The 14,718-nt window shown below is 46.0% G+C and overlaps 1 protein-coding gene across 4 annotated transcripts in view; it reads right to left on the bottom strand.

Annotated features, from left to right (window-relative positions):
* Positions 1-5,167: 5,167 nt before the first annotated feature.
* Positions 5,168-14,718, bottom strand: part of CHST11 (carbohydrate (chondroitin 4) sulfotransferase 11) — a 309,247-nt gene continuing 299,696 nt past the window's right edge. For all 4 annotated transcript variants that reach the window (XM_011935262.1, XM_011935278.1, XM_011935271.1 and 1 more), the window contains one exon: positions 5,168-10,246. In XM_011935262.1, coding sequence (XP_011790652.1) covers positions 9,392-10,246 — 855 coding nt within the window. In that variant the 3' untranslated portion in view covers positions 5,168-9,391. The remainder of the gene's footprint in view (positions 10,247-14,718) is intronic.

The raw sequence follows: 14,718 nt of genomic DNA, 5'->3' as shown, positions 1-14,718 counted from the left end.
AGTGTTGCTGTGTGTGCAGCTGCTTGAACACAACCTTTACCCTGAATGGCTGCCCTTGGAATTTGATTTGGGGCTATGTTGGAAACTCAGGCTGGCTTGTTCTGTTAGAGCATCAGAATACTTACGGCTTTTTCTTTCCATTCAGTAGTCTCATAGTTCCCTGCCTCCCTCCCTCCCTCTCACAGAGACCCCTGATTTGAATTTCACTTTGCCATTCATTGGCTTCTATTGGAAGTCCAAGCTTTCTAAACAGTTTGTCCAAATTTGATGTTCATCAGTCCAGTAGGTTTTCCAAGCTTTTGCCAACTGGGCTAAAGTTTTCATCTCTATCCATGTCTCTTTGTAGTACCACTGGCCTCCAGATTTAGACTTCTGGCATCCTCCACTCTTGGTCCACCAATGATGCCCAATTTTAGTGGGCTGGAGAGTCAACCAGACCTGGATCTGAATTCTGGGTAACTTGGGGAAAGTTATTTATTCTAATTTTCTGCATCTTTATGTGTGTATTAGTCCATTCTCATGCTGCTGATAAAGACATACCCAAGACTGGGTAATTTATAAAGGAAAGAGGTTTGATGGACTCATAGTTCCACATGGCTGGGGAGGCCTCACAATCACGGCGGGAAACGAAGGAAGAGCAAAGGGACGTCTTACGTGGTGGCAGGCAAGAGAGAATGAGAACCATGTGAAAGGGGAAACTTCTTAAACACCATCAGATCTTGTGAGACTTATTCACTAACATGAAAAACAGTATGTAGTAAACCGCCCCCATGATTCAAGGATCTCCCACCAGGTCCCTCCCACAACATGTGGGAATTATGGGAGCTACAATTCAAGATGAGATTTGGATGGGGACACAGCCAACCGTATCAATCTATAAAAAGAGTCCCAGTATCCACCTTGTTGGCTGTTTGTGAGGATTAAATTGAAAGCATGTAACACACTGTGTGGCATATAATAAACTAATAGTTAATAAGTTAGCTACCTTTATGGTCAGCTTTCCCTATGAAAATATAGAATTTGGAAAAGAGCACATTAAAAGTGAACATTTCCAAGCCACCCACAGTTGAGTTTGTGTTCATTGTGCAAAGAAGCTCAGCATAAAGATATCATTTCTATAGTCAGAGGTCCTTCTTCCTTCATCTCTTCTTTAGGCATTTTTTTTTCTCCATCTTTTTGCCAGTTTGGTTCCAGGCACAAAGTTGTTTCTGGCTTGAACTGTCAGACAAAGCCCAAGGCTGGTCCCAGCCACAAAATAATCTCCTTCTCTAGCTGCTGCTGGCTTGTCCAGACCAACGTGAAATCCAAAGCCCTTGCTCTTCTCCCATAACGAGATGCTCTATTATTTTTAAAAACAAACATGGAGCCAGGCGTGGTGGCTCACGCCTGTAATCCCAGCACTTTGGGAGGCCGAGGTGGATGGATCACGAAGTCAGGAGATCGAGACCATCCTGGCTAACATGGTGAAACCCCGTCTCTTCTAAAAATACAAAGAATTAGCCGGGCAAGGTGACGGGCGCCTGTAGTCCCAGCTACTCGGGAGGCTGAGGCAGGAGAACGGCGTGAACCCGGGAGGCGGAGCTTGCAGTGAGCCGGGATAGCGCCCTGCACTCCAGCCTGGGCGACAGAGCGAGACTCTGTCTCAAAAAACAACAGTAACAACAACAAAAAACAATAAAACATGGAAAAATAAAAAGCAGATTAATGCAGAGACAGTTTTTCATTCCAGTCTCTTGTATTTCAAAATAATAGGGTTTTGTAGAAAGGTAGAGCCTGTGTTTCCATGGTAGAGCGTTTGGAAAGAGGAGTGTAAATTTCGGTTACCATCTTGAATCTAGCTATGAGCTATCTCATTCCTGCATCAGCTTTTACGTTTTTCTTTTTCTTTCTTTTTTTTCTTATAATTTCTATTCTTCCACCTTAATCTCCATCTACCATCATCCCTTTAACTCCCTTCTCAAAGCAGTTTTTACCTGCGTGGTACCATCTAACCAGTCAATCTCTTAGGTATAAAGCAGCAGAAGCCACAGAGGATTCAGGTAGATCATTAGAGAAGTCAAAGCAGAAAAGACTCAGAGGTCACATGACTTACCGCTTCTCAAACTGTTTTCCTTAGAACCTTAGGGCCCATGAAGGTTTACAGAGACTTTATGGGAAAAAAGAGGCAGAGCTGGGCCTCGAACCATTCAATCACAGCATCTCTGCTGCATCTGTTCTACATATGAGTGTTCAGAATGCAAGAATTTTTAAGAGGCTCGTTTTTAAAAACCGCATTGAAAACCACAGATAGAGCTCTTTTGTTCCACAAATGAGGAAATGGAGGTCCCCTTCCCGCCTAGGAAGTAATTACCTGTAGGTTGCAGACAGCTCCTTCGTGGATGAACTGCAGCCAGGAAAGGGTTCTTTTCAATCGTGGCACAATCCAGATATTGTTATTTTCCCTATTTCAAAGAGGAAGTGACTAAGGGAGTTTGTTTGGGAACGGTTCTCAGCCAGCAACACATTTGGAACCAGCAGGCTGCCTTCACTCACATCCTCTGACTGTTTTCTCCACCTGTGGTTCTTACAATTTGGGGAAGAGGCAGGTGCTAGGTGAAGATTGGGAAATAGGGAAAAGGTGGTTGTTTTTCTCATCTCAGCCTTGCTAGAATGTTCCTTTTTCGTATTACACCAGACATATTCATCACCCCAGACCTAAGATGTCTGATGAACTATCTACAGTGAATGTAGCTAGCCCAGTGTTCAGCTTCTTGTAAGTCACCCCAGAACCTGGAGGCCATAGCCACTGGCCACATCGTGGGGTCCAGCTGTGGGGCACTCAGGACTGTGCTTCAGAAGGGATTTCCACAGAGTTCTGTCCACCAGGCCCTGAGGTTTCTCTCCTATCGCTTCATGCCTCAGATGTATTCTTGACCAATGGTTCCTGGTCTTTTTGGATATCATGACTTTTTCAGAAAATGTTTAAAATGACATTGGGGGCTGACCCTAAGTTACCAATATTTTATGTCCTAGTATCAATTAACATCTATTATCATAAAAGAGGCTGGGTGCGGTGGCTCACGCCTGTAATCCCAGCACTTTGGGAGGCCGAGGCAGGCGGATCACAAGGTCAAGAGATCGAGACCATCCTGGCCAACATGGTGAAACCCTGTCTCTACTAAAAATACAAAAATTAGCTGGGCATGGTGGTGGGTGCCTGTAGTTCCAGCTACTTGGGAGGCTGAGGCAGGAGGACCACTTAAACCTGGGAGGTGGAGGTTGCAGTGAGCCAAGATCACGCCACTGCACTCCAGTCTGGCCACAGTGCGAGACTCCGTTTTAAAAACAAACAAACAAACAAACAAAACCAAACAAAAAAAGAAAAGGTATTCTAATCCAAAAATGTAGGAAAGACATAACTTGAGAAAAGGGAGTTCTTCCCGAGAAAGAGTACTTTACATCTTACACTAATGATTCTGCCTTATCCTATTTTCGTCCACTTGGGGGAACAATAATAACCTTACCCTGACCTGGCCTGGGCAGTGTTTTGGGCCACAGGCTCCTCGGGTTCTGCAGCTTCTGCAGGTCAGACAGAGGGCACCTGGGGCACCATCAGAAACACCTCCTGATTAGCTGGCAAGAAAGCATGTCAGTTTCACTCCAAGGGGAGCAAACAGGCTAGAGATGGCCTCGTCTAGCTTTGCTTCCCACTGACATTTACGATGTTCCAAATAAGACAGAGACAGGCTATGGCAAAGTCACATCCATTCACTGATGAAAAAGGATGTATGTTTTCTATGAATCTAAGATGACTAAGCTCTGTGGTCTGGGCATTTCCCAACCAAATGGGACCATAGCAAGGACAGTGATGACACCAGCAATGTATTCTTGGCCAAATGTATTCTTAGCCAGTGGTTCCTGGTCTTTTTGGGTATCATGCCCATGGGTGGGCACTAGCTACCAGTGGGGAAAGCCAGCTGGTGATTAGAAACCATATCTAGCATGGTTGAAAACGGGATCTGTTTTCTCACCCAACATTTTAATGTTAAAAATGTTTAGATGTTATGTTTAAAGAAATCAGTTAGCCAGGCATGTTAGCACATGCCTATAATCCTTGAGTATTTTGGAGGCTATGGCAGGAGATCACTTGCACCCAGGTCAAGGCTGCAGTGAGTTATGATCATGTCACTGCACTCCAGCCTGAGTGACAGAGTGAGACCTTGTCTCTTAAAATTAAATTAGAATACAATGAAATACAGAAACAACATCGAGTATAATTTCTTCTTTGGAAAAATATACAGAAATCATTTTTACCAATAAAGCTGAAAGATACAGCTGGGCACAGTGGCTCATGCTTGTAATCCCAGCACTTCGGGAGGCCGGGGCGGGTGGATCACGAGGTCAAGAGATTGAGACCATCCTGGCCAATTTGGTGAAACCCCATCTCTACTAAAAATATAAAACTCAGCTGCGTGTGGTGGCGTGCGCCTGTAGTCCCAGCTACTCTGGGGCTGAAGGAGGAGAATCGCTTGACCCCAGGAGGTGGAGATTGCAGTGAGCTGAGATCTCGCCACTGCACTCCCTCCTGGCGACAGAGCAAGACTCTGTTTTTTTTTTTTTTTAAAAAAAACAAAAGAAGCTAAAAGATGCTCATCCATAGAGCCGAAAGAAGCTCTGTGGGGAATGAGAACAGGATTGGATGTGGATTGAAAAACTGGGACTTGAAGTGCAGGCTTGCAACTTCCTGGCTTGCAACTTCCTAGCAGTGGCACCAGGGATGGCCATTTAGAGAGGCATGTCGTTCACTGCCAAAAACATGGGGTTCTGAAGGCGCATCAGCCTGGGCTTGAATACTGGCTCTGCCACCAAAGCCATTTACTGACAGCCTTCATGGCCTCTTCACAGGAGTGGTGGAACTGTGTGATCACAGTGGACCTTCTAATGTGTTACTCTACAAAGAGCTTATAGAAAAAATGGAATGAAGAAAAGCTTCCATTCACCCGATAAACAGAAAGAATTCGGATCTATGGCAGTTTTTACCAGGGCTGAGTCTGCCAACAGAGCCCGCATGTTCATCCTTTGATACACATGAGCAGGGCCCCCCGCATGCTAAGGTCCACGGCCCACCCCACCCCTACAGTCTTTTGTTAATGAGCCATGAACAAACCATACACAGAAAGCAGCTTCTTTTTTTCTTCAATTTAATTGAAGTTACTTAGAAAAATAATCAGGCTTGAATGGCTTTTCCTGGAGGAAGGTTCATGAACATTTTCACGCTTTTGTTGGCAATGTGGAATTCAGCTTTCTTTAACAGTACAGCAAGATACAGGGAGCGTTTTCTACAACAGGCCCTCTACTGCATACAAATATGTAAAAAAAGAAAATCACACTCCACAAAGATGAGAAATTACATGTCCATATGCCATACTGAGCATGCTCATAAGAAAGTAGTATGGGCAGCTCCTTCTGGACCTAACAAAGTATAGCAGACTGAAATTTGCCTGTTATCAGCCAAGGGTCAAGCGGATTCTAGAAGGCCTTGCTTGTTGCCTGTAGGGTTCTAACTGGTTGTGATGGAAAAAGGTTGGAGGAAATGCTGGTGGTGGGAACTTGGGGGAGTGATGTGGTCAGTCCTGCTGACATAGAAGTGGGCAAAGAAGGGATTTGGTCACTGGGATTGCACAGAATGGGGCGGCTGAGATTGTGTGTGTGTGTGTGTGTGTGTGTATGTAGGGGAGGACTGGCTAGGCTAGGAAAGCAAGCAGAGTCTCTCTGCTGCTTCTGCCAACTCTATCTCAGCGCTGATCTAGACCCCACCAGCCAAGCATTCGTGGGACCTACACACTTTACTCTGGAGCTTTCTAGTAGCCAGGATTAGACCCCTGTGCTTCATGCTTTTGCCACCAGGTGAACCGGTGCAACTGAAGTTTCCACTGCCCGCTGCTCTCCTGTGGCATCCACATCCTGAATAGGCAGGAGGGTGCAGCTCACCTGGTGCACAGAGAGGAGGAGGAACGTCCCCTCTGAGACACTACAGGTCAGCAGACCACCTTCTTCCCAGACCAGCTGGGGAGGGCAGGGAGGCGGGGTCTGGAGGAGCTGCGGGAATCATCTAGAGCTTTCGAACCAAAGAGATAAAGTAAGCAGGAATGTCCTTGCAAATTCTGCCCTGGCTGTACCTGGTCTTTAAAACACAGCAGCACCTTTGAGAAGTGGCTAGGAGATTGGACGCCTGCCTGTACTTTTCTCCAGCTAAGCCTGCATAGAAAGTAGTTTCAAATATTCCTCTTTAAAAAACACAAACTTTTATTTTCCAGGCACACTTCACCAGTGGATTTCTTTAACCAAGGACACAGAATTTCTACATTCTGCAAAAAACAGTTGAATCCATTTTTTTTTTAAGTTTCAATGCCATTAGAAAAGAAAATGTGAACACAAAGCAAAACACGGGAAGAAAGAGTCCCTCATTCCAGAAACCTATTGATGCATATCCCCTGAAGGACAATCTTTCTCACTTAAGAGAGAGAAGCCGGATGAAAGAAGGCCATCTTCACATGACAGTGAGCTGGCTTGCACAACTGATCAAAGACGGACACAGAAATGCAAAGCAACATGAATTTCCATTGAAAATCCCCCAAAAAGCACAGGGAACGATTCCAAACTATGAAACTGAAGAAGCACTCATCAAGAGATCATCTGTTCCCACTGAGCACCCTTTTGAGCTTGAGGAGTAGGGAGCCACCCTGGGCCCTATACCTTACTCGCCCTCTCCTCTCTTCCTTCTGTCCACACCACCCAAGACTTCCTCCACTCCCTCTGGGAGGGATGGAATCGTAGTCCATGGCAGTATCCAGGATTAGAACCATTGCACTTAAGTAAAAGCTTAATTCATTTAATAAAGTACCTCTTGCTATAAACCAGATGGAGACTGTGGTGCTATTTTGTATTTTTTTTTAATGGAAGGGTGTTGGAGTGGCAGTTTTTATCCTCAAAGACCTCAGATATGCTAACTCAACTTAAGCAAAGTATACTTGGTGGAACCCTAGCTCTGTGGGGTGATCTGCAAAATAAAGTATCCTGGTCATGTAAGTTCAGGAAATGCTATAGACTCAAGGATTAGTTTTGGGGATTCACCATGCACAGCACACATTCAAGGCTCTGAAAAGTCCTGCAGAAAGGAAACTGACTTAACTTTGTTTCTTAAGGATATTTGACCACAAAACCCTTAGTTTGCATCACACCAGCCTGATGCCTCCTGGAACCTGTGTTCTGTAGAGTATGTATTAGAAAATGTTGGACAACCTGTTTCATTATCAGAAATCCTATTTCTGAGGACAGTGTTCCCTGCCTGGAAATAAGGTCCAGATTCTCAATTCCAGGGACAGCCAAGGTCTGTCACTCTACCTGGTAAAACACATTGCATAAATCTCCATCCATCAAGGGTATAGTTGCTGTGCCCTTCACAAAGGGGAGAGAGCTCGGAAGAAGGTACACAATGTTTTATAAATAGCTTCAGCTAACTTCTCCGGCCCACATCTCACTCATGTTAAAGAAAATAATTTCCCTGGTGAGATGTTGCAGCTGCTGCCCACTGAGCTTGCTGTGAGCTTTACAATACAATCTTAATAGTTTCTGTGAATAAATTATTCAATTTTTGTTTGTTTAGAATATCCTCACCCCTTCACTATATACTGCATCAAAAACAAAACAAAAGGCAAAACTTACCCACACCCCAACCCACCCTCCCCTATTATTAAAACTATTATTATTATTATATACAGTATCTGCTACCAACTCATTCACTAGCTGTAAGAGGGATGTGGCTCAAACTTCAACCAAGAAGCATCAGCAATGGCTGGAAATGAGAAACGTGTTTAGATGTTAATTAGCAAGGAACAGGAAATGAAGTTTCCAGGCGTCCAGAGGAAATGGGGCATGGATTAACAGCATGGAAGGCTGTCTTTGCTGCTCATGCATGGCAGTTACCAAGGTGCTGATGGTCTTTCAGCCTCTGGAGGATGTGGGAGGGTGTGCATGTGCCTATGTGTACAAATGGTCCACCTCTGACCTTCATGAGGGGTAAAAACCATTGCAAATCCCCAAGTGTACGAGTCTCACCTTGGCATTTCACACTTGTACGTGGCAAGCAGTAGAAGACAACACTTCTAAATGGGGATGTGGTGCTAGGCTGGATGGAGATGACAGTAGGAGGCACTTGAGGAGTGTTCCCCTTTCCTCGCCCAAGGCAGACATTGCTAATCAACCACAGCACTCTTCCACACTGCGCCTGGAGAATCCATTCTGGTGCTTAAAGGCAGACATTACCCATCAATTGGAGCAGGCACATGATAGGAAACATTTTTTTAGCATCTTTTCTGTTGGGCAATGAGCTTGGGATCACTCACGAAGATAAAGTGGCCTGCTCCGAATGTGAGGTTTTCAAATTTGGGCCATAGAAAAATGCAAATGTGTAGGGGTCATGGACCCTCTGGTGTTGCTCATGAATAGTCCAAACCTCATGTCAAGTCCATGAATATCAGGGGTTTGCTAATTGTCGAGCTAGATGCTCTGTGTCACGTAAAGCTTTTTGAGGGCCAAGACTATTGGGTTTGTTCAACACTCTATCTTCAGGGCCTAATATATAGTAGATGCTTAATAAATACTTGTCGAATATAAAGCAACAGCCACTTCACCTTCACCATGACTGGCACTGCCAGTTTAAAATTCCTGTTAAAAAAGCCTATTCTATCAGATTGCTATTTCTGGTGAAAAATTGCTACAATCAACTTTCTCCTTGGGTTAAAAAAAAATAACATTTCTTTAGTGCAAGGGATTTTCAGGTCGATTAGAATTGGTTTGGAATGAGTCCCTTGCAAAGATGCCTCTAAGTGCAATAGCAACCTACTTATTTCTAGCAGAAATTCAAGAATGGTAGCATCCCTACACATGACAATGGCTGTTATCATATGACTCCATGAAAGGTTAGTAAGGAGAACATTCATGCCCCCAAATGAGCTGTAGCAAGCAAAGCAGGAAACACAGATTTCTTCTGGAAAGACGTCAGAATTTTGCTGCCACAAAAAGAAATAATGAGACCATGTTTAAATAACTATAAATAATATTAATTAGAATTTATGGAATGCACAATTCATGGAATTCACCAGAACACAAGGAAACCTTTGAGACAGTGTTGCAGTATTCACTTCTACAGACAAGGACGACCCATCCTATTTCCCCTGCAAAGACAGCTGTCCTTCCCTACGAAGGATTTTAAATAATTCTCACTATGCTGCTCGCAGCATCATCCCCAAAGAAATATTAATTTACAAAATAACCCAATATCCATATAATTCTTTTGACAAATAAAAATCTTAAATTAAAAAGCATGATTCTCTCCCTCTCCCCACCCCCTTTATTCCAATTTCAGGTAGCTTGGCACTGAGTAATTGAACATTAAAAAATCGAGTTTGTAGACTTCGTACAGCTGCGTTTGGTGCTCTGAGCTGATGTTCTGGAAGAATTCTGTGGTCATTTCATCAGTAGTTCTCGTAGACTTTGCATAGGTGGGGAACTTCAGGTAGCTGCCCACTCCTGCCAGCTGCAGGACGTAATTAGAATCCTCTTCCAGTGTCTCGTACTTGCCCACGAGGTCATAGTGGATGTGGCAGGGGTGGCAGAGTGAGTAGACGGTTTGCCAGTGTTCGTTGAAAGGCTCCTCCCGCTGGGTGTGTGGGTCGATGAGATAGGCCACAAATTCTTCGAATTTGACATCGTCCCCTTTGCGCAGGGCCTCCTGGGTGGCGTTCTTCCGCTGGCGTTTGATGATCTTGGTGCCGTACCGCTTGTGGAAGGAGATGTTGTACTTCTGGGTGAACTTGTTGCGGTAGGCGGACACCAGCCTCTCGAAGGGCTCCCGGACAAACAGGAACTTCATGTAGCTTTTCAAGCGGTGGTTGATTTCTGGGATGCTGTACTGGTTCAGGGTCTTCAGGTTGGCGGAGACATGCGCCTCGTTGGCCGGGATCTCCATGGGGTCGCTGTACTTCCCCCGCCCGGTCAGGACCATCATGAGCCGCTTCCAGTTGGTGCAGGCCACCTTGGGCACGTAGCAGTAGATGAGCTCGTGGTCCTCATCCACCACCAAGTGCTTCAGGTCGTTGGGGGTCAGCACCCTCCGCTTACGGCTTGTGGCGCTATTGGCTCGACAAGTGTCTGTCACCTGGTCCCGCCGCATCTGGTGCAGGACAGCAGTGTTTGAGAGCTCCAGCTGCAGAGGGGACACAAGAGGAATAAGAACTCAGTACTTGCCTGAAACATTTCCACTTGGCTACAAGTAGATCATAAATCCACCCATTCAAACACATATCTAAGCTGGGTGCAGTGGCTCATGCCTTTAATCCCAGCACTCTGGGAAGCTGAGGCAGGAGGATTGCTTGAGGCCACAAGTTCAAGACCAGCCTGGGCAACATAGTGAGACCCCATCTCTAAAAACATTAAAAAATTAGGTAGGCATGGTGGCGTACAACTGACATCCCAGCTACTTGGGAGGCTGAAGCAGGAGAATCTCACTTAAGTCCCAGTGTTCAAGGTTACATTGAGGTATGACTGTGCGTGCCACTGTGCTCTAGCTTGGGTGACAGAGCAAGACCCTGTCTCTAAACACACACACACAAACACACAACACACTGATCCAGACCTCATGATGTATAAAGCACTCTGCTCAGCACTGCTAAGAGATATAAGACATAACCTTAATCACTCATAGTCTAGGAGGTGCCAGGGCAGAGAGCCGTCAGCCTCAATGGAGGGCAAAGGGAAATGCTTGGGAAGATATGTGTGTTCCTCTGAATTCGAAGAGCAACAGTTTCTCCCCAAAGGCCATTCATTCCCAGTCCAAACGAGAGCTCACGGTCCACCTAGAACAGGAAACAGGAGGACGCTCTGCCCTGCTCTGCCGCCGCCTACGTCTCCAGCACCCAGAGACTCAGAGACCTTCACGGAGTGGTGGTGCCCTATTGTCGGCTTCCTGCCTTACCTCCGCCACCACTCATGAAAGTTCAGTGTGGTCCTTCTTTTATATAAATGGAATAATATTAATTGTGATTAAAGTGATAGAGAAACTGGGGGCACAGGGCTATGGAATAGTTGCTCTGGAGCCACAGATGAGGTGGTAGCCTGGTGGCCTCCTTGCCTCAGGAACCAAGCCCCCTTTCATACACTGGTCTTTTGGGGTTCTCCATAGCCCAGTGCCAACCTGCTCTTCCAGCCTGATTCCTACTCCTCACCCCTTCATAACCAAAGGAGGCTCCCGAGAAACCAATGATTCACTCCTTCCTTTTTGCCACAAGCATTCCTTAGGCTGGGCACATCTGGGATTCTCCCTTCTCAATCTCTGCTGGTGCAAAGTTGACAATTCTTTTCTTTTCTCTCTCTTTTTTTTTTTTTTTTCCCCAGAGTCTCACTCTGTTGCCCAGGTTGGAATGCAGTGGTGCGATCTTAGTTCATTGCAACTCCGCCTCCAGAGTTCAAGCAATTCTCCTGCCTCAGCCTCCTGAGTAGCTGGGATTACAGGCATGCACCACCATGCCCTGCTAATTTTTATATTTTTAGTGGAGACGGGGTTTCACTATGTTGGCCAGGCTGGTCTTGAACTCCTGACCTCAGGTGATCGGCCAGCCTCAGTCTCCCAAAGCGCTGGGACTGCAGGGGTGAGCCACTGTGCCTGCCCAAACTTGACAATTCTTCATGGCCCCACACACTCCCTGCCACACAAGTGGAAGAATCATTCCCTCTACTGAACACCCACAACACTGAGTGTGCTTCATAGCACAACCCTCCTGTCTACTTCATTCTTGGTTTTCTCAACTCCTGTGGACACTTGCTTCACAGGAACTCAGAGCCCCAGAGTCACTGCCTCCTCCAGGCCAGACTGTGGGTGACTTTGAGCCCTGAGAATGCAGCCATATCCATGAAATCCTCCAATCACCTAGATAGCCAAGTCAGTAGAGCCTAGGACTTGAGTGCAACCCAATTATCTGTCCCTGCTCCTCCAACTTTGAACCTCAGTCTGCACAATTTATATTAAAAGGTACACAGGGCCATTGGGATGGGCCTAAATTAGGGCCACTGATGAGTTTGCTGGGGACCTGAGGGGCATCATGGTAGCCACCAGGCAGAAGCCATTGCACCCTGTGTTAAGTTCCATGTCCATCTCCTCTCATGGTCCCCAGGACAAAGGATGGTGATGGTCACCATGACAACAGCAGACAGTGTGACTAAGGAGTTACTCTGTAGGAGGCACCTTCACAGGTGATTTAAATACATTATGTTTAATCTTCCCAGCAACACGCTGAACTACAACATGCCATCGCCACTAAAAATTTTTATACTCAAGGGAGGAAGCAAACCAAGACAGAGTATTAACGCTTTGCAAGGTCTCTGTGTGAAGAGTATGGTGATTCTCTCACTGCTTTAACCTCACAAATAACTGGTGAAATCTGGAAAGAGTTGTTAGTATCTCCTGATGTGCATTCCCCTTTGAAATCTGACATTGACACTCCTCCCATCAAGAAGTAGAGACTCTATTTCTCCAGCTCTTTGAATGGGGGCTGGCTGTGACTTGCTCTGATGAGTACAGTGTGGTAGAAGCAATGGTGAACATGTTCTGAAGCCTATTAGGGAGGCCTGCAGTTCCTAGCCTTCACGCTGTTGGAACGCTGCCCAGAGACAGTCATGCTATGGAAAGACCTGTCCAGCCTCCTGGAGGATGAAGACTGGGGCACTGCAAACCAGCACCAACTGCCAGCCACCCATTGACCAAAGTGGTGTGAATGATCCCAGGAGAGACCAGCAGACCTGCTCAATTACCTACCCACAGAGCTGTGGCAGATGACATATCAGTGCTGTGTTAAGCCACTAAGTTTTGGGGCGATTTGTTGCCCAGCAATAAATAACTGAAACAGGAGAGCTGAAAAACAGGAGAGCTAAGGGTCCCAGTCAGGATATGATGCTGAGACCCTCAGCCAGATTCCAGAGAAGCAAGGGCACCATATATATTTTCAGTTTCCACTTGGTAAAACCGGGTTAGCCTGGAGGTTCCCAAATTGGAAATAACTGGCAAATTACTGACCTCTGGTTATTCACAGACCAAATGCCACCACTCAACAAATTTATCCCGACTATAAAGAGCAGAGCAATAATCTATTTGTGCAAAGAGCCCTGGGTTACTGAACCACGGATCCAGTTTCCATGTTATTATGACCCAAATATGGGGCCTGGACCTTTCTTGGCCTGTGTTTCCTTGCCTGTGCCATGGAGATCCTCACTCTCATACCTTGTTAGGCTGGTGTGAGGACTATAAGGTGTGTATTCCATGGCTTGAACACAGTAGATACACAATCAGTATTATTTCTCCTTTCCTCCCTCTCTAGGCTGCCCCTGTCCTGCCTGCAGAAAGAGGCAGTTAGATTAGTTGACTGCCGGGGTTGTGGCCACCTTTAATGTTGGGTAGAGCCCAGTTTCTTCCAGGGTAGCCAACTGGTGGCCATGCACTCTTTTCTGGGTCCCATAGAGAATCTTCCAGAATGTTCTTCCTTAGTGCCTGGACTCTTGTATTGTTTTGTCTTGCTGAGATTTTACCACAAAGGCTCAATGCCCAGTGGTCATGGGTCCTCCATCAATCCAAATCTCCAGTTATGCTATTTTTTAGTTCTCCAAGTATAAGTGACACTAGGCATATGCCAAGAAATATCAAAAGCAAGCTGCAGAATTTCCTAATTTTCTCTCCTACACAGTATATATCAGGATGATGATGACACCTAACACTGACTGGGTGTGTGCTCATTGTGAGCCAGGTAATGCTCTTCATGCTTCACACTGACTAACTTCTTCAGTGCAATCAGTCATAACGGAGATTATCAGGATCTCCATTTTATAGCTGAGGGTCCGTCAGATGCACCAACACATGAATGATAATATGGAAAACGATTTGTGGAGCACTCCTTGTTCATTACCTTGAGGAGAGTCTCCCAACATTTGTAAAGCTGTGGTGGTCTCAGCATTGCATTCTGTCAACGAGGAAACAGGCTGAGACAGACAAAATGACTGCCCAAGGTAAGTCCTTCTAAGAGAAGCAGAACTGTGACGCGAGCCAGTGTGTGACTCAGATCTATGCTTGTCACCCCATTCTGGCATGAAGTCTCTGCCTTATCAAACAGAGATACCACAGAGCAAGAACTCTTGTCTTTCCACAGTGGTAGACCCCCATGCTTGCAAAAGTGCCAGCCCCACAGGAGATGCTCCATAAGTGTTTGTTGAGTGAATGAATGAATGGCTTGATAATCTCTGTAGGGATACTTGATCTGTAAGCAGGAAAACCCCTCTGTAGTTAAAGAAATGTCTGGGCCAGGCGCGGTGGCTCACGCCTGTAATCCCAGCACTTTGGGAGGCCGCAGCGGGCAGATCACTTGAGGTCAGGAGTTTGAGACCACCTGGCCAACATGATGAAACCCCATCTCTACTAAAAATACAAAAATTAGCCAGGCGTGGTGGTGGGTGCCTGTGATCCCAGCTACTCGGGAGGCTGAGGGGGGAGAATTGCTTGAACCTACTTTTCCTGCCTGATTCCTACTCCTCACCACTTCATAACTAAAGGGGGGTCCCTTCGGTTAAGGAGGCGGAAGTTGCAGTGAGATGTGATCGTGGCACTGCACTCCAGCCTGGGCAACAGAGTGAGACTCT

The sequence above is a fragment of the Colobus angolensis genome, unplaced genomic scaffold, assembly GCF_000951035.1.
Source record: "Colobus angolensis palliatus isolate OR3802 unplaced genomic scaffold, Cang.pa_1.0 Scaffold10, whole genome shotgun sequence".
Taxonomy (NCBI): Eukaryota; Metazoa; Chordata; class Mammalia; order Primates; family Cercopithecidae; genus Colobus; species Colobus angolensis.
The sequence above is the reverse complement of the archived record's forward strand: the minus strand, read 5'-3'. Positions and strand labels throughout refer to the sequence as shown.